Source organism: Perca flavescens, chromosome 10 (genome assembly GCF_004354835.1).
Source record: "Perca flavescens isolate YP-PL-M2 chromosome 10, PFLA_1.0, whole genome shotgun sequence".
Lineage (NCBI taxonomy): Eukaryota > Metazoa > Chordata > Actinopteri > Perciformes > Percidae > Perca > Perca flavescens.
In genome coordinates this window covers 6,741,330-6,760,937 of record NC_041340.1, presented here as the reverse complement: position 1 = coordinate 6,760,937, position 19,608 = coordinate 6,741,330, and the positions used below count along the sequence as shown (strand labels likewise).

At 40.5% G+C, this 19,608-nt stretch overlaps 2 protein-coding genes across 3 annotated transcripts; one reads left to right on the top strand and one right to left on the bottom strand.

Moving 5' to 3' along the window:
- Positions 1-335: 335 nt before the first annotated feature.
- Positions 336-6,021, bottom strand: tstd2 (thiosulfate sulfurtransferase like domain containing 2). Its single transcript, XM_028589522.1, has 9 exons — positions 5,691-6,021; positions 4,454-4,743; positions 4,180-4,288; positions 3,888-4,007; positions 3,478-3,583; positions 3,047-3,162; positions 2,499-2,657; positions 1,692-1,830; positions 336-1,533 (listed from the first exon to the last, which is right to left on the bottom strand). The coding sequence occupies exons 1-9, from the start codon at positions 5,820-5,822 to the stop codon at positions 1,304-1,306; spliced, it is 1,401 nt and encodes a 466-aa protein (XP_028445323.1). The 5' UTR covers positions 5,823-6,021; the 3' UTR covers positions 336-1,303.
- Positions 6,022-6,184: 163 nt separating this feature from the next.
- On the top strand, positions 6,185-19,536 carry ncbp1 (nuclear cap binding protein subunit 1). 2 transcript variants are annotated; one of them, XM_028589369.1, is made up of 23 exons: positions 6,185-6,486; positions 7,241-7,329; positions 7,904-8,004; positions 8,094-8,250; positions 8,340-8,447; positions 8,895-9,016; positions 9,168-9,237; positions 9,962-10,177; positions 10,461-10,558; positions 10,667-10,730; positions 10,821-10,931; positions 11,569-11,633; positions 11,750-11,812; positions 11,912-11,986; positions 12,741-12,844; positions 13,675-13,797; positions 13,916-14,018; positions 14,412-14,505; positions 15,768-15,871; positions 15,990-16,107; positions 16,548-16,688; positions 18,156-18,269; positions 18,920-19,536. In XM_028589369.1, exons 1-23 carry the CDS (start codon positions 6,450-6,452, stop codon positions 19,031-19,033), a joined length of 2,391 nt encoding a protein of 796 aa, XP_028445170.1. In that variant the 5' UTR covers positions 6,185-6,449; the 3' UTR covers positions 19,034-19,536. The 2 variants fall into 2 exon arrangements, with proteins under 2 accessions (XP_028445170.1, XP_028445169.1); XM_028589368.1 differs by having other exon boundaries at positions 6,188-6,486; positions 16,545-16,688.
- Positions 19,537-19,608: the final 72 nt, after the last annotated feature.

The window sequence follows — 19,608 nt, the reverse complement described above, 5'->3', positions numbered from 1 at the left end:
TCTACAGTTTATTGAAAATACTTGGATTGTTGACGTTACAATATATCTATTTAAACCAATTTATAGTATAGTTATAGTACCATTGTGAACTTGTGCACACCCAGATTGTTTTTGCACACCCTGCACAAAACCGTACCTTAGATATATTGTACATACTTGTTAGTGTCTTTTAAATATTACATAAACATACGTATTGTAATATTTCTATTCTATATTACTGTTCTTAACTGTTGCAGTACTTTGCTCTATTGTTTATTCCATTTTTATACAAGTTTATTGTAGGCTATGCACCAAACACGCCAACTGATTATAGTATGACTCAACAAGTAGCAATATTACCTTGACTCTTTATTTCTGCACATACGTACAGTATTTGCAAAGATAATTGCACAAATAGTGTAGAAGGCCTAAGGTATTGTAAAGTATAGATTGTATGCAGCTTTTGAATTTCCTTTCTTTTGTTTTATTTCACTGTAAACCGTTTTTTTATAGCTTTCTTACCTCCATTACCTGTTTCCTATGCTTACTCTGTTATATGGTAATTTCCCCCTTTATAAATCAATATGTCTAGTTTCAGATGAAACATCATTGTACTACACCAAGTATTCTATATTAATAACAGAAAAACTGTAATACTTTATATAAAAAATTATGCTAAAATCCGTCATGGGGAGACCTGCTGAAATCAAGACTTACCAATACACTTATCATTACACGTGGCCTGCTTTATGCATGGTTTCATATTGACACGTGTTATACTCAAATACGTTGAGGTGAATTCTTTCAAAAATGTGTCATCCCGAGTAAGGCACACAGATGTGTTTAAGCGAAACCTGCGGTCTCAGTAACATGCTTTAACCAGAGATTACATGGTTTAGAGAGCACAAGATAACTACTATAAATTCTGTGTTTTTGGTATTTTTATATCTATGCTTTTTTTGCAGCATAACTTTAAATTACTTCAATTTTAAATTGAATAAGAAACCATGCAATTTCAGACACACACACACTCACACACAGTTATTATCTCCTGAAACAGAGTGATGAGCTATCCCAGTTTCATGAATAAAATGTTCATGTAATAAAAATCTTATATCAAATTCATGGATGTCTTTAGAATAAAACTTCTTAGAAACAGTAAATCTGACTTAATATCCCACATTCATATTTAAAAAAAAATCATGACTTTAAAATACAGTGGGCACCTTCCACTAATTCTAGTTGTACATTGTGGTCGACCCCTGACAGGCAGGATTTTTCACGTGGCTGCAAGCACTAATGTCCAATCGTTAGCACTCTGTCGCTACACATCCCGAGGGATTCTGGGACGTCCTTCAGTGCACTCGCATTCCTCTTTGTGATGTGGAACAGTGGGGGACGCCTCGCTCTGAGCTTGTCCTTTGGTTTGGCAGGTGGGGCAGCAGGCGGTGCATGCGTCCTTTCTGCAGCCGGGACAGGACAGAACCAGCTGACGGCACAGCTTGGTGGAACAGAGTTTGTACTGGTCCCAGGGACAGCCGCAGTACCTGCAGTCTGAACAGACACAGATTGACTTAAATTTGACATAACTTTAAACACAAAGACTAACATTAGATAACAACTAAATGTTTGTGTTTCTAAATGGTTTCTGATGCTGTGCTGTTGACAATTTCAATTATATTATTCGTTATGGCCTTTGTGCGCAAACTAACCTGAGATGATGTCATTGTTGGAGGAGATGGCGTAGCGTTCATCAAACACAAAAAGTTTCCCTCGATAGAAACCCTCTGGGAATCGCTCCAGATACTTGTGGATTCCCCCCTTCAGCTGGTAAACCTCTTTACACACATCCTACAGGTTGACAGACAATTCCAATGTAGAATGCCAATCTTGTAAACAATCTGTCTCTGGTCCTTACAAATACAATTAAAACATTAGGTCACATTTTCCTTAAAGGTGCAGTAGGTAAGACTTATAAAACTAACTTTCTGTCATATTTGCTGAAACTGACCCTATGTTCCAGTAGAACTACATGAAGCAGTTAATTTAAAAAAAAAAAATCCAGCTCCTCTGGCACCACCTACAGCCTGTAGTGCGATTTCCAAAAATCCACCGCTCCCTGTTCAGATGCACCAATCAGGGCCGGGGGGGGTGTCTAACTGCGTGTCAATCACTGCTCATGCATTCATTCTCCCTTGTGGGGGGAGGGGCTTAGGAGACCATTTGGGCTTTAGCAGAAAGGGGGAAGGTACTGAGAAGTTGTCAATGTTCAAATTTTTGGGCTAAGTCCTGGATCTTCGCAATCCTACCTAACGCACCTTTAACTATTTGCTTAAAGTAACAGTTGATCCAAGTACACAAGTAGACAACGACTAAACCGATCCCCCCCTCCCCTGTGGAAAATCAGCCGCGTGAAAAATGGGAGTTACTGCATGACAAGCCAGTTCCATAAGCTGCTTCACATTTAAAAAGAGTCCCAGTGGTATTCTTTAGTTCACATCAAACATAAGTCAACTTACTTTGGAGCGGAGGTAGGCAGAGCCGCGCTCACAGCGGATCCCTCCTGTGCAGTACATCAAGACCTTCTTGTCTCTGAACAGTTCAAGGTTTTGGTCGACGTAGTCGGGGAAGTAGCTGAACTTACGGATGCTCGGGGCCAGACACTGAGTAAACTGCCCCTGAAGGAATGAAATGAATCACAGTTTAGAATGACAACCTGGCTTTTTTTCCTGTTTAATTATAATAAAACCCATTCTTACTGGGATGACAAAGGTCAGTGTCAGCAAAAAAACAACTGAATGTCATAGGAATTCAGCATTTAAATTAACAGTCCATCAAAAAATGCTAGCATTTTCTATTTAGTACAAAGTTAGTGAAAAATACACTTCAATACCAGTGGTACCTTAGGGGTCTGGCGTTCTCACTGTAAAAAGTTAAATACGGTATTTGTTTAAGGCAACTGGTGGAGATATGGCACAAATGAACAAAGGATCAGATGTACAATCAATATAGCATGTAGAACCTGTGCAAGTCAATGTTTTTAAGGGGGAATTGATATATTACTTACAATTTTACTCTCATAAAAATTGCGGCAGTCCAGGAGGACGGTGTCATTGCATAAGTCCCCTTTAGCCAACAGAGCCTGTACTTCTTTATGAAACTCCTCTGGTTCTAAATGAACCCCTGAGAGGTGAGACAGGTGTGTAACTCACATGACAACCACAACGTCAGCCGTTTGAGAACAGAACTTCATACAGAAAATATGAGCATAATAAAACTTTGTGATATTAATAGCAAACCACATTCCAGGCAGTAACAACATAAAAACACCTGAACAATTCTACCAATGTATGTACTGTTTATGAAGAATACAACAAACTGAAAATAATAGAGTTATAGGCATTAATATAGTATATTATAGGCAATGTTAATAGTGGTAGGATTTTTTTTTTTTTTTACTATAAACATTAGTATTGTTGTTGTTAACACAAACTATACCTGCCAGTTGGTAGGAAACAACATCAGGGTCCATTCCCATTGGGACGATTTCCTTATAGACCCCGACCCTCAGGTCTTTAAAACACCCTGCGCTGCCATCACTTGTCTACACACACACACACACACACACACACACACACTTCGTTTCAATAAAGTAAGTATCTTACATACAATGGCTGCTAGTAATAATAAATGTTTTATGTTCAATGTCATATGATTATGTAATGTAATGTTAATTATTCCTCTGAAAACATAGACTTAAAAACGTATGTTATGACCACCCAGTGGAACACAAAACAGAGTTTATATTCATGCAGAGTGCCGTGTAGAAAAGGTATAACTAATGAACAAAAAGCATTTCTGTGTATTCTATCATCCAACATTTTTTATTTTTTTTACCCGAGTCTGACCTTAAAGTCCTCCTTGTCCATCTCGAAGAGAGGGTGTGAACACATTGCGTCGATGTAAACATCAGTGGCCATATTGGTGCCGCCAACTGTTCCATTGATGCCTTCAGTCGCCACCCTCACCTGAAGAAGATGATCATGATGTATTTTATTTTATTTATTTTAAGGGGACAGTTGCATTTATTTAAATGTTCTTTTCTTCTTACAATTATAAAAAACATGTTTCTTTATCTTGTTCCCAATGATAACAAGTTGTAGTCTCCCAGCTGGAGGCAGGATAAGAGAATGTATTTACCTTGCCAGTTAAGTGGAGCTTCTCACACAAAGCTTTCTGCCAAGCACAGATGACATGTGGATCCTCCACTTGACAGTAGCGATAATAGAGGAGAACCTTGCCTGGTCCACTGAAAAGAAGAATTACATTAATTACATTCAGTATCTATTTAATAAAATCTGAAATTATAATCAATATTTTTTATAAATTACATGTGTTAATACAATTCTAAGATGATTTTCTTTTCTAAACAGACAACTGAAACCAGGCAGGAGAATCCAAATGTGACCAGTACTTTTGAAGTTGCTCCTCAGAGATGTGACTAATTTTAGGTATCCATGCAGAAATGTCCACCGGCTCGGCCTCACGCTCATCCGTCTGCTGTGTTTCAGGTTCTTCTTCCAACTGGCTTAACAAATGCTCATATGCGGCATGTGTGAGCTGCTGTATTTCAGTACCATGAGTCCAGGCCACATGTTTGTGAATGGCAGAGTGTTCTTCAAAAGTCTGGCCACAGCAGCACCAAGATGTGCTTTCTCCTTCCTGACCGCCCTCCCTCTTGGACGCCACAAAGGCAGCAAATGACTGTCGAGAAGAAAATGTGTGAAGTGCTTTTAATGTAACACAGTCAAATCCTTTTTTTTTTTTAAATAAAAACTGTATTAAGAAATGTGTTTTAACAGTAGAAATAGCCCAACCTTGTCCGTACGCTCTGGTAGACAACTATGTTGTGTGACTAATATGCGTTTCTAAATGACGTCAAATATATTTTCAGCATAATAATAAATCAATGTATTCCAGCTATCCGACATACATGTTACAATAAGCATCTATATCGGCCCAGCTGATTTATCGGTCGGGATTTTGTGTACAATTTAATTAAATATCGTTATATTGTTTTTATGTCCCGTTATATATGTTTTATTTAACCCGTTTAGCATAATGTAGAGATTATAAAATGATAATTTTTAGAAGATTTGCATTACAGTGACTTGCTATTATTGATAATTATAATGCATATTAAATTTGCTCAAAAATTTTGATTTATTCCTCAAACCTCTCTTATGTTACTGTAGCTACAAGGGCTGGGCGATATGGAGAAAATCAAATATCACAATATTTTTTACCAAATACCTCGATATTGTGGTGTTGACTATTGGTGCTTTCACAAAATATTTACACAATGAGATTTTTGAGAAATAATCATCAGTAATGTGGATATAATGACTAAGTGGGTAAAGGCAAATAATAGAACAGTTACAACAGTCTGGTAAGTTCAGAAAATGACATCACGTTACTGTAAGGCAACCTTTAAAACCAGGAAAAGACACCACTTATGCCATATTACGATATCCAAAATCTAAGACGATATCTAGTCTCATATCACAATATTGATGTAATATCGATATATTGCCCAGCTCCTGAGCTAGGCTACCTGAACACACACTGAAACGTGTGGACTCAGCTGTGTTCACTCATCTGGTAGTAACGTCACAAGCGGTAAATAAATAATCAGACGGATGTTCCTGTACCTTCCTCCTGCAGAGGCTGTAGCACCTTCTTTGTGAGGCAGAAAGTTGTTTCTCCTGTTTCAGTCCATTACATGTCGAAGTTTCAAGTTCCCAGTTCATGAACTCTAAACAAGGGGCATCATCCGCTGCCATGTTTCAAAGATCTATTATCAACCTTAGCTAGGAAACAGTCTAGCTAAGTTATAAGAAGATACTTCCGCTTTGTCGCCAGGATATTCAATGTTGACCTAATCTTGGCAAACATTAAATATAAAGTATTAAACATGCCAATACATTTAACATAGCTACCTAACTGTCACCAAACGTGCAGCAGAAAAACAGGCACTGAACATCGGACGAAAAAGGAAAGTACACCTTCCTGTTGGCAAAAAAAAATAAATCCTAGGATGGCGATGGCATGACCCGCCCTTCTCTCCCTCTGATTGGCTATCACTCGCTGCATGCTCTGGTGGGTTGACTAGGTTTAGGCAAGAGTAGTGGGGTTGGTTAACGTTAGGGTAAGATTGGCATAGTAAACCAATCAGAGGTGAAGTCAGGCAGAGTTGGGCGGGACATGCCTTCGCCATCCTATAGGGGGAAAAAAATACTCGTTTCCGGTTGGCCCTGATGTGCCTCACTTGAATCTGACCGCTTTTATTTTTCTGCACTACTCTAGCAGCGGCCCGGCTGAATGATCTAGAAGCTTGTTTAGCCGACTTATTATTTTGTTTCATAATCATTTCTCGTTGAATTACCTACATTTTAACGAAGGAGTGAAAGATGTCCAGGAGACGACACAGCGACAGCGAAAATGAGGGTTAGTGGACGTTACCTTTAGCTAATTCAGACGGTTAGGCTAACGAGTGTCGGCTAGCTAACGTTGGCGTGTTTCTGTTAACGTTAATCTTTTGCTTGGTGCAATCACGCTGATGCTGATTGTTAATTTATTCACAAGGCCAGGTTTTAGTCTTGCCATCGTTAACGTTAGCCAAAAAGTGCAGAACACTTAATATTTGTTTTCGCAATCGTGGCTTGAAAGCGACAAGATGGAACAAACTGTAACGTTAACGTTAGACGTTACCGCTAGCTAACGTTACTGTGCTAGCTAGCTGCATTTAACCAGTGTAACGTTAATGTGGGGGCGGCAACCAATACAGATACCTTAGTGAGAGTATTTTTTCAATAAAATGTACTGATGCTATGTTTTGTCCTCTATAAGGTTATCTGCGATTCACGCACGTCGGGCTAATTAAAAGTGTAGCTACATATTATAATTATAGTATAATCAAACATTTCCCGTTATGTAGCTTAATAGCGTTTTCTGATTAATAATGCAGGGTCAGCAGATAACCCTGATGACCTATTGTCTCGGCTTTTATTATGTAAATTTGGTGAAGTGCCCCTCTAAGGAGAGCCTAGTTAAAAATCAAAATTTAAAACTGGGCTGTATGTGCTAATTTGTTTTTAGGGTGGATTTCCCCATCAAGGCTGCACTTGAGTTATTCCCTCAGCTAATGTTTCTTATTCCACTCAATCTGTGCTTATGTTTTATTTATTTTTTACTCTTCCAGGAGGTCAGGCACATAAAAGGAGGAGAACGTCTGAGCCCATTGAAATTGAAGACCGCCTGGAGTCACTGATATGTCGTGTAGGGGAGAAGGTAAAAGGACAACTTTGGCAATGTAGTTCTTGCTCAGTCTATTGAGTCCTGCATCAACCATGTTCTTCTCTGTCTCACTCTGATCCAAATGGTACACTGCTTTAGCCTGGTTGACACCAGACCCTTCTCAATTGTAACTGAGAGTGGGTCTGGGCAAGCTTCATTCACAGCCCGTTTCCAAAGGGGCGTCACCAACGGATGCCACGCAATTGGATAGTCCTTCAACCAATCAGACCAACGATCCGGGTGACGTAGCAGCGGCATCAACGGGTTGCTGCGCTTCGGTGGCCGTCGTGTTGAATGTAAACAAAAAGCTGCTCGGCGTCGCTGCGCTATCGTCATCGTGCACAGCCCACCTCAACGGTTGTGATTGGTGCCTCGATTTGGAAAAATTGGAAATGGGCTTGAATGGGCTCTTGGCCAGACTGACTTGCAGAGCAAATCTCAAATTTGCCGGGAGTTCGTCAGGGTTTTTCCGAGGCTAACGCTGCTTTACTTCTAAAAGCAATCACCAGAACTTTTTGATACGGTAGTTCCGCGAAAACCAACTCAATTGCTTCCTTTTTCTTCACAGAGTACATCATCCCTGGAGAGCAACTTGGAGGGCCTCGCAGGCGTGTTGGAGGCTGACCTTCCAAACTACAAAAACAAAATCCTGCGCATTTTATGTGCTGTGTAAGTTCCTACCTGTTCTCGCCCTTTTACTGTTTGAATGATCACTGTTTTGCGTGGTGGTGTTTCAAGGAGTTGTCTTTTGTTGACAGTGCTCGCCTCCTACCTGAGAAGCTGACCGTGTACACGACTTTAGTTGGCCTCTTGAACGCCAGGAACTACAACTTTGGGGGCGAGTTTGTGGAGGCCATGATCAGACAACTCAAGGAGACACTGAAAAACAACTTGTACAATGAAGCTGTTTACTTGGTAATGTGACTTTTCATAAGCACCTAAAATGATGCTTACGTTGTCGTCTTTTTTTTTTTTTTTTTTAACATCATGTCTTCTTTTTGTAGGTGCGTTTTCTGTCTGACTTGGTTAACTGCCACGTGATTGCTGCTCCTTCAATGGTGGCTATGTTTGAAAACTTTGTCAGTGTTACTCAGGAGGAAGATGTACCACAGGTAGGTAGAAATGGGTGAAGTGGAATCAGCATGCCATTATGTTGACTACACTTAAGTTATAAAGGAATCAACAAACTTAACTTAATTTAATTAATTGTAAATCCAGTCATGGCACTGAAGGATAGGGGTGGTGATAGGTGTTTTTAAGCTATTTTTCTCACACAAACATGTTTAAAACTAGATTGTCACTACCAAGTTATGCATTAATAGTTAAACTCTTTAGATTTAGAGTTTAATGCAAAGACAGTCCTTGCCTTAAACACCAGCTTACTTTAGAGGTGGGTAAACATGCTCAACACATTATTATTATTATTATTATTATTATTATTATTATTATGGGAATCACCATGCTTTTCAGCATGTTTTGGCTACCATCCTGGTTTTTGTTGAGGTTGAAAATGAGAAATGTGTGATTTTTGTAAGTGGCCTTGTGTGTTTTTTCCTCAGGTTCGGTCGGACTGGTTTGTGTACGTGGTGCTGTCCTGTCTGCCCTGGGTCGGTAAGGAGCTTTACGAGAAGAAGGACGTTGAAATGGACCGACTCCTCAGCCAGATCGAAGGCTACCTCAAGTAAGATGTCTCCTTGCTTTCTTGCTCATTAGTCTCAGCTCTTGTCTGTGTCTTTTTGTTTTTTTGCTGAAACTCTTGTTATTTGTCAAATCATGTTATTTGTTCGATCAGTCCGCTCCTTCTTAATGTAACACCTGTCTTCTATTTTTAGGCGGCGAGTAAAGACACATGTCCCCATGCTGCAGGTGTGGACAGCAGAGAAGCCCCACCCACAAGAGGAGGTGAGAGACCTATGGAAGTAGGGCTGGGCGATATGGACCAAAAGTCATATCCCGATATATTTTGGCTGAATATCGATATACGATATATATCCCGATATTGTTTTTCCGCAAAGTGAGAGCAGTTCAGTCAAAGTCAAAGCCAAATATGACATGTCACAAGTAGTTTCATAGAAACCGGCTATTTCGGTTAACAGTTGCAAAATCAAATGAATAAATAATAAACAGATTATATATATCTATACAAAATATCTTCACACTTAGATTTTTGATAAATAATCATCAGTAATTTGGATATAATGACTAAGTGGGTAAAGGCAAATAATAGAACAGTTACAACAGTCTGATAAGTTCAGAAAATGACAATTTCACTGTAATGCAGCCTTTAAAACCAAGAAAAGACACTTATGGTCATATCACGATATTACGATATCCAAAATATAAGACGATATCTAGTCTCATATCACGATATCGATATAATATCGATATATCGCCCAGCCCTATATGGAAGCACTACAAGTCTCCTTTTCGTTGTTAAGAAAGATGTGAAGCACATTCTCATGACATTGTTGAAGTGAAGTCCTAAGATCACTTCAGTTTCAGCCATTATCTCTAAATATTGAGTCTTTTTCGGTACGATTCTTTCCGCTGGTCTCTTTTGGTAATCCACCTGAATGGCCTGTTAAAAGTTGACCCCCCCCCCCTTCTCTCTGTGTCCCTCCCTCAGTACCTGGACTGCCTTTGGGCCCAGATTCAGAAGCTAAAGAAAGACCGCTGGCAGGAGCGCCACATCCTTCGTCCATACATCGCCTTTGACAGCGTGCTCTGTGAGGCCCTGCAACACAACCTGCCCCCCTTCACTCCACCGGGCCACATGCCCGACGCCCAGTACCCCATGCCCCGGGTCGTATTCCGTATGTTCGACTACACCGATGCCCCGGAGGTATTCCACCTCTTGGCTATGAAAAACACACATGCCAATATGTTACAGATTTCTGTTGAATTAGGTGTATGATGTACATGAATGATGAATAGGAAAGCGTGTCCAAACTTTTGACTGGTTCTGTATAATCTCAATAAGCTCAATATAAGATAATTAAATGCATTTTAGGCATCTTAAAATTTTGTTTTTTGTAATTCTTTAAAAAAGATGTGAGTTTAATGGGACACATTTGAGTTTTTCATTTTCTGTTGTGCCTAAAAACGTCTGTCCTCTTTATCCTCAGGGTCCCGTCATGCCCGGCAGTCATTCTGTGGAGAGATTTGTCATAGAAGAAAACCTGCACTGTATCATCAAGACTCACTGGAGAGAGAGGAAAACATGGTGGGTAACACCTTCACCATGTTTCAATTTTGTCAGGTCTGAATGTGCAACACCAACTCCAATGTTTTAATGCTTCTGATTTATTTATTTATTTTTTTTAACTTTTAGTGCTGCCCAGTTACTAAGCTATCCAGGGAAAAATAAGATCCCACTCAACTATCACATCGTGGAGGTACGCTGTTTTTTATTTAAATTTTTTTACAAGCTACATGCTGAGAAAACAATGAAAGGCTGGTTCAAACTATTTGTTTCTTTTTTTCAGGTGATCTTTGGAGAACTTTTCCAGCTGCCGTCTCCCCCTCACATCGACGTCATGTACACCACGCTGCTTATTGAACTGTGCAAACTGCAGCCCGGATCATTGCCACAAGTTGTATCCTTGATTGTTTGCATCGCTGCGCTTTATGTTAAAACAATTTTCCGACAACCCCTGTAACCTCTGAACTCTACGCGTGAGGCTACACGGTTGTCACGTTGGTGTGTCTCAAGCTGCCGCAGATAAATCACATCGTTTCCCCCAGTGTATTGCAAGCCAGTGGCCCAGGCCTAAGTTGCCCCCCACCCCATTTTTGCAAAAATGCCAATTTAAAAATATGTCATGCATAATTCCTAAAATAACTATACTATAATAATGAATGAATTAAGTGATGTATTCTAAACATTTGAAATGTAGCATTTAAATGTTTTTGTTTAAAAAAGGTTGTTGTACCTCCTTTATATAGAATTTTTTTTTTTCTACCAAAAATGTTTTGCGCTGGTCAGGGGGTAGTGTGCTTAAAAAAGCAATTCAAAGGGGTACACTATTGAAAAAAGTTTGAGAAACACTGCACTAAACATATCTCTGAACAGATATTCTCTCTGAACAATTTATCATTAAGACAATTGTTTCTGATTATATAATGACAACCGTGTTAAATTTAGGATTTTCAAAGCACTCAGCAGTTGTTGAACAGAAAGAACTCCTATTTCTCCACTTTAAAAGAGACCTTTCCTTAACACCTGCCTGTTAGCTGGCCCAAGCCACAGAGATGCTGTACATGAGACTGGACACCATGAACACCAGCTGTGTAGACAGGTAATTCAACTGCACATTTCCTTTCACTGGATGGGTGAAAATTGTAACTGAAGTAGTTCCTGTCTTTTGATTTAACACCGTCCTATCGTCTCTTTCCATTTCCTTTATATTTGTAGACTAATCAACTGGTTTTCTCATCACTTGAGCAACTTCCAGTTTCGATGGAGCTGGGATGACTGGTGAGTGATCCTGTGACGGGACAGAGAGAGCTTTTATAGCGCCCGTTTATTGTTTTACACTCTTGACAGTATGATCGTGTGTCTTCTATAATAATAAAGGTCTGACTGCTTGGCCATGGATCTAGAGAAGCCCAAGCCCAAGTTTGTCAAAGAGGTTTTGGAGAAGAGTATGAGGTATTTTTGCATGTTTTCTACAAGTTGAAATGCTTTCAAATGTGAATGTTCCTTCTCATTAACTTGAAGTGAATTTATAAAAAAGGGTTTTTTTGTAATTAGTGGAGCTAGAGAACCTTTCCCGCTTTGAATTGTCCATTACATTAATGTAATGTAATGCCACTCCGATTGTATGTAATGTAATGGACCATTCCGCTTCCAACCTGTAGGGGGACCAAAGCAGGAAAAGTTCTCTAGTGTTGCCCCATTTGTCTCGGATGATGCGCACCGCAACATTACATCTAATGCCGGTTACTGCGTTGCGCAACTCTGAACCTCCTGCTGGCTGCTGCGTGGCGCAGCATTTGGTATTCGTCATACCCCATCTGTTTTTGAGAATCTTTTGAAAAATGTGTTTGTATGTTAGTGCTAAGGGAGCATGTTTTAATAAAACCTGTGATTCTTCCCTTGACAATGTATTTTATTTCATGCTACAGAGGCTTACATATTAAGATTTTGGTAGACGTTGACAATTCTTAATATTTTTTCAGAAAACCTTCAGGAGATAAGGATATTTATCCCAGAATAACATAGGTTTTTATAGGCGTTTTTAGCAGGCGTTTTAGGAGTAAATGGGTTAATGCATTTCCCCTCTGAAGAAGTTAAAAACCACTTTATTATCTGTCATTAATTCTTAAAAATGTTTTAGTTGATCCTTTAATTTGGAAAGTGTCTCCTTGAACTAAAGTTGTCCATTTGCTCTTTGTCCCTGTAGACTTTCATACCATCAGCGGATAGTGGACATTGTCCCTCCAACCTTCTCAGCACTCATCCCAGCCGAACCCATCTTTACTTACAAATACGAAGACGAGAGCGCTTGTAAGAACACTTAAAATATATATATTTTTTACTCAACAGCAGGCCCAAACGGAATCTGCTGATTTTTTTCCAAGTTGTCAGCGGTGATCCAAAATGAAAATCTGATGGACTGTGCTTCTGCTTGTGGTGAAGATGTTAACATTGAGTTCAATTTAAAAAGAAAATCTGCGGAATTCTGCGTCCTCATATTCTGTCTGGCCCTACAAACAGTAGTCTATATCCACAACGTTTTGCTGCCGGAAAATCCGTCGGCTGTCACTCTTTTCGGCAGGATGTCCGTTTCCTTCCTCTTTCTTTGTGTTGGCGTTCTAACCTCCGGTGGATTTCTGAGGACTAACAGCAATGCTCCTCAGATCTCTGCAGGGTAAATCCAGACAGCTAGCTAGACTATCTGTCCAATCTGAGTTTTCTGTTGCACGACTAAAACAACTTTTGAATGTACACGTTTCACCAAAACAAGTTCCTCCCAGAGGCTATTTTGCAGAGGCACCGGGGCTCCGTCCAGCGCTTAGCGACGCCCATGATGATTGTGATTGGTTTAAAGAAATGCCAATAAACCAGAGCACGTTTTTCTCCCATCACGGAATGCTATGTGGACTAGCCAGACCCTCCTCCGCAGCGCTGTGGAGGAAGGTCTGGCAATTCGAGACTATGCAGACAGTAATATAATCTGCTAAACCCTGCCCAGGAGAGAACTTCCCAGCATTCAATCTTATTTAAAGTATTTTAGTTTTCCTCTTGTCAGCCTTGAATGGTTCCAAAGATCGGTCTGTAACTAGCATATCAGTTTAGACCTGAATACCTGACCGACTGTCTCTCCTGCGTCACAGCTTCGTTACCCGGTTACCCAGCATCCGTCACTGTTGGAAACGCCATTAAGAACCGAGCATCCAACGAAGAGATCCTAACCATCCTCAAAGAAGTGCCCAACCCCAACCAAGAAGATGATGATGGTTAGTTTCTTATTTTATTTTTGCGTTATTGTAATTTTTCATTTACGGTAGTTTTCATATTTCTTTCTGTGCAAAAATGAGCCTTTTGCAATTCCTTTTATTCTTTCTCTCCTTCCAGATGAGGGCGAGAGCTTCAACCCCCTGAAGGTGGACGTGTTCCTGCAGACTCTGCTCCATCTGGCAGCCAAGTCCTTCAGCCACTCCTTCAGTGCCCTCGGCAAGTAAGTCTGCCCACTGTGAAAACGAACCACATTTTACTTTGTCTTCATACCTTTTTTAGTTTCACCAGTTTTCAAATGTGTCCCTCCCACAGAGGAAACCCACTGTGGAGCTAATGGACATAACATAAATATGATGATGAATCATTTTATTTCAGTTAAATCCAGGACTTAGCCAAAGAATTTGAACATCAAATCAAAACTTCTCAGTCCCTCCCCCTTTTCCGCTAAAGCCCAAACTGTCTCCTAAGCCCCTCCCCCCACAAGGGCGAATGAATGCGTGTGCATGAGCATTGATTGACACACAGACACACAGAAAGTTAGTTTTATAAGGCTTACCTGCTGCACCTTTTAACATGCATGAAAGAAACAGGAACATGCATCTGATCTCTCCAGGTTCCATGAAATCCTGAAGGCCCTGACGGAGAGCGACGAGGGGAAGCTGCACATCCTCAAGGTGGTTTATGACGTGTGGAGAAATCACCCGCAGGTACAAACAACAAGACGTTTTCTTCTTTTTAAATTAAGAGTGGAAAAAGTTCAAACCTGAAAAACGATAGAGAGTTACAATGTGTTTTGTATCAGGGTTGCACGATATTGACAAAATGTGATATTGCGATTAGGGCTGCACAATATATTGATAAAAAAATCAATGATTTAATTTCATCGTTTCAAACCTCATCGCAACATCAACAGGCGCAAAAACCATATCGCAAAAGGCTGCGACATATCGAGAAAGACACTCAGAGATATTTTGTGTTAGTTGAAAGAAAATATCAGTAAAAGCTGCACTTTAAAATGTTCTTTTTTAGCGGTGCCTTTTATATTTAATTCAATGTTCATTTTGTTCAATAAAAGAATGTTGGAAATGATTTCCTCTCATTTGTTATAAATTCAATAAGCCATTTGTTGTATTTTAGCAGAACACTGAAAGCTGCAGAACTGATTACACTTTAATATCTGTTTATTTATCGCAAGTAATATCGTCATCGTAATATTCATTATGGCAGATGGCATAATTTTCTCATATTGTGCAGCCCTAATTGCGATATTGATTATGAATATTGCAATATTAATTTTGATATTTTTAAACATATGTAAAATTATAAAAGTTATGGGAAAACGCATCAATATAGATTCATAACAAATGCAACAAAAGGTTTACTTCAACTGACGGTCACATTGGACTGGTCCAACATGAATAAATAAATAAGGACCATGTCTACAGAACAGGACATGTTCTACTGGTTGGACAGTATGACATATAGAAATAAAGAGAACAGGACATGTTCTACTGGTTGGACAGTATGAAATATAGAAATAAAGAGAACAGGACATGTTCTACTGGTTGGACAGTATGAAATATAGAAATAAAGAGAACAGGACATGTTCTACTGGTTGGACAGTATGAAATATAGAAATAAAGAGAACAGGACATGTTCTACTGGTTGGACAGTATGAAATACACTGAAATACACTTACACTGTTACTCTGTCGAAATATTCACACCTGTGGTACGCTCCATAGGATTTGTCACGTAGTGGACCCGTGCGCTGACGTGCACTAACATGTGCAAGTGGCACGGTAACTGGCCAATGAAACATGACCTTTACAGCGTTTCAAGCGGGCTGTACATCAAACACAACTAAGCCCCACAGCCAACGGACGGGACGCAGCGCTCCACAAAAATGTATACATCGTGTGGAGTTGCCCGCTCGGTTAACCTATCGTGTGCTCTTGGCTGCGTTACAGATGATCGCGGTGTTGGTGGACAAAATGATTCGGACGCAGATCGTGGACTGCGCTGCTGTGGCCAACTGGCTCTTCTCTCAGGACATGGCTCATGAGTTCACCAGGTGGGACAGGACACGGGGAGGGAAAGGAAGTTTTGCCAACAATGTTTTTTCTTCTTTTTCTCTCTGCCTGCCTCTGTAAAACTAAAAACTAAAATAAAACGTTGTTATCCTCCTGTAGACTTTTCATCTGGGAGATTCTTCACTCAACCATCCGGAAGATGGACAAACACGTCCAGAAGATCCAGCAGGAGTTGGAGGAGGCCAAGGACAAACTGGAGAAACAGCAGCATAAGAGGGTAACTTCATCCATCACGTTATGTCTGTCCTGGTCGCGTCACGCTTACATTAACGAGTGAGAATGAGCATTAAATGATTTAGGTCGGTTTAGTTTATTTTGAACAATGTTAAAAATAAGAACATGAATACCAAAACCAACAAAAACAGAATACACAGCAAACCTATCTTTCAAGATGAATGTAAATGATTCAAATGAGGATTCTCTTGTTCAAAATTGAGTAGGAAGAAGTAAAAAAAAAAAAGAAAAACCTTTTGTGGTCCTACCGCCTTTTTCTACTTTTGAAATTGTATACAAACAATTAAATTCTTATTTATAAATGTATACATACACAAACATGCATATACACATACTTACACGCGCATATACACATGCGTACACCAGCTTAAGGTTTAAAGTAGGAAGGGTGTAATGTTTGTGTGTGCGTTTGTTCCCCAGCAGAAGGACAGCGGGGACGACGAGGACATGGACAAGAACAGCGAGGACGAGGAGGGCCAGTTGGAGGAGCAGATCGAGAGGCTACAGGAGAAGGTGGAGTCGGCTCAGAGCGAACAGAAGAACCTCTTCCTCGTCATCTTCCAGGTACCGAAGGGCCGCCGGGGAACCCGGAGATCTTTAGACGTTACGGGCCCTGTTTTAGCGATCTAAGTGCGTGGCGCGGGATGGTTTAGGCCGTGTACGAATCCACTTTTGCTAGTTTGACGGCAGAAAAAAGGGTCCGTGCGCCGGGTGCATGATTCCAAAGGGTTGTACTTAGTGTCTTCATTAATTCATAGGTGTGTTTTGGGCGTAAGGTGCAATCAACCAATCAGAGATCATCTCCCATTCCCTTTAAAAGCCAAGTGCGTTTGGACCATGGCGCATTGCTGTTATGATGGAGGATTTGTAATCTTTTTTTGTGTGTGTGTGTAACAAGCATAGTGTGCGCACACTGTGCTCGAGCCTAGGAGCATTTTACTAATGCGCTTTTTTCAAATAACAATGAAATGCTGCGTTATTGACTTCAGACCAGGTTTTTGTTGGTCAATGGCACGATCGCTTCCCGCTGCCTCAAGATAGCAATATGCCCAGAATGCACCTGAACACACCTCCCTGTAAGAGAGCTGGATGGTGTTAAATTAGCAAAGACACTTGCGCCTCTCTGCGCCGGGTGCTAGATAGGGCCCTACATGTCATTTAGCCGACCTGTCTATCCGAAGCAACTTACAGTTTCTATACAGTATATATATTAGAGGTCTCGCTCAGGGACACATTGTTGATGTATCGCAGTGGAAATCAAACCCAGAAACCCCCACGCCAAAGGCACGTGTCATACCCACTGCGCCGTCACATAGAAGTTTTCGGCTCCATTTCACAGAGCAGTCGAGCAAATGTTGCTGGTGAAGAACAGACATCCCTTAATTGTTACAAAGCAACTTCGACTCATCCGGTGTAGGCTGTGGTGGTTCTGAGTAGAGCTGGGCAATATATCCATATTATATATCGATATTGTGATATGTAACTAGATATCGTCTTAGATTTTGGATATTGTAATATGGCATGTAGTGTTGTCTTTTCCTGGTTTTAAAGGCTGCATTACAGTAAAGTGATGTCATTTTCTGAACTTACCAGACTGTTGTAACTGTTCTATTATTTGCCTTTACACACTTAGTCATTGTATCCACATTACTGATGATTATTCATCACAACCCTCATTGTGTAAATATTTTGGGAAAGCAATAATTGTCAACCCTACAGTATCTTTGGCCTTTTCCCTATGGCCCAGCCCTAGTTCTGATTAGATCCCACACGTGAATATGCACAACAGGATCAAAGAAAGCGGCTAGAAACGCACAACAATCTGCATTTTCTTTTGCTGTTTTTCTAGTAATTCTGTACATTTCTTTGGATGGAAACGTGACTATAGACGAGCAGGAAGTTATCGGAGTCAAACTATATAACTCAGGCTGATGACATGGACACATTGTTCCGTATACAGTCCCCTGATTGGTGCAGCTTTAACATAAGTTTTTGTGCGCTTGTTTTAAATGTTTTTTTTCCCGCCCACAGCGCTTCATCATGTTGCTGACGGAGCATCTGGTTCGCTGTGAGACGGGCAGCATCGACATCACCACGCCCTGGTACAAGAACTGTGTCGGACGGCTGCAGCAGGTGTTTCTCATGGTAAAACATTATATACACACACACACACACACACACACAGGGGGTGAATCTTCACTGGTCTCACGATTCAATTTGATTTGTGATTATCCTGTCGAATGTCTTGAATCGATTAGATATCATGATGCGTCACCTGTTCAATATTATATTTATTGCTGCACGTGGTTTTCATCAACAAATTCAAGCTGTCAGATATATCTGAACTCATAGATAGATAGATAATTCAATTTTATTGTATCTGCTCTTAAAAAAAAGATACTTCCTGAATGTAGCAGAGTCTGAACACCGCAGACAAAGGGCAAAAAACTAAAAAAAAATCCACAAGTAACATCAGTAGGCAATAATCGATTATGGTCTGTCACTGCATCGATGCAGAATCGTCCGGCCCCAGTCTATATCCTCGATGTTCCACTTAAGGAGTTTTCTGTTGCACGACTTAAACAGCCTTTGAACGTGCACACGTTCCACCAAAACAAGCTCCTTCCAAACTCCCATCCCGGAATGCCGCGTGGACTCGCCAGACCCTCCTCCGCAGCGCTGTGGAGGAAGGTCTGGCAAAGCGAGACTACAACGCCCCTAACACACACAGACTGCACTAACACAGTGTGTTCGTCCTTTCTCTGGATGACGTGATGTCTCTCCTTGTTCCACAGCACCATGTTACCATCCAGCAGTACATGGGAACCCTGGAGAACCTGCTGTTCACCGCCGAGCTCGACCACCACATCCTGGCCGTGTACCAGCAGTTCTGTGCCCTCCAGCTCTGAGACGCACACACACACGTAATTGGACGGAATGTGTACTTGTGTTCACACAGTACCTGTGCTAAACCTCCACATTAGAAACTACTAGCTCTTGCATCAAGAATCCCCTCATTACAGTTTTGTTTTAATTTGACATCTGTTTTGTGTTTGGTACCAGACATGTTAGTTTTGTGCGACCTCAACTGAGGATGTCTTTCAAAAGTAAGTTTTCAAAAGATTTTGACAAATCCTCTTGTCACTAATTTTCTGTAGTGTTCCATTTTATTTGTTTTTTTTAAATTTTTGCTTGATTTTTAATTCTGTTTCATTTTTACATCCTGCTCGTATTCTTATGAATGGGTCTTTTTAAAAATGTCTGAGTCCAGACGGAGCTGGAGAAGTGGTCGTAGGAGACTGGGTTTCAGGTCGGCTCCGATTTGATTCTGATCGATCGGGAGAGCGCTCTACTTTTTATATTTGTGTTATGTGGAACTTGGAAAGGATTAAAACTCTGCAGTCTTTATCCGCCTGCTTGTTTGTGTCATGTCATTTTCTTCACCTCAGCCGCTGACTGCCACTCAATGTTAAACATGGCATCC

Excerpts from the sequence above, each read along its gene's own strand:
- tstd2 (XM_028589522.1), bottom strand. The coding sequence starts at position 5,822 with ATGGCAGCGGATGATGCCCCTTGTTTAGAGTTCATGAACTGGGAACTT. Across the intron at positions 4,008-4,179 it reads AGCTCCACTTAACTGGCAAG|GTGAGGGTGGCGACTGAAGG; the intron begins GTAAATACATTC and ends CATCTTCTTCAG. Across the intron at positions 1,831-2,498 it reads CTGCCTACCTCCGCTCCAAA|GATGTGTGTAAAGAGGTTTA; the intron begins GTAAGTTGACTT and ends GTCAACCTGTAG.
- ncbp1 (XM_028589368.1), top strand. The coding sequence starts at position 6,450 with ATGTCCAGGAGACGACACAGCGACAGCGAAAATGAGG. Across the intron at positions 10,559-10,666 it reads TGGAGAGAGAGGAAAACATG|TGCTGCCCAGTTACTAAGCT; the intron begins GTGGGTAACACC and ends TTTAACTTTTAG. Across the intron at positions 11,813-11,911 it reads CGATGGAGCTGGGATGACTG|GTCTGACTGCTTGGCCATGG; the intron begins GTGAGTGATCCT and ends ATAATAATAAAG.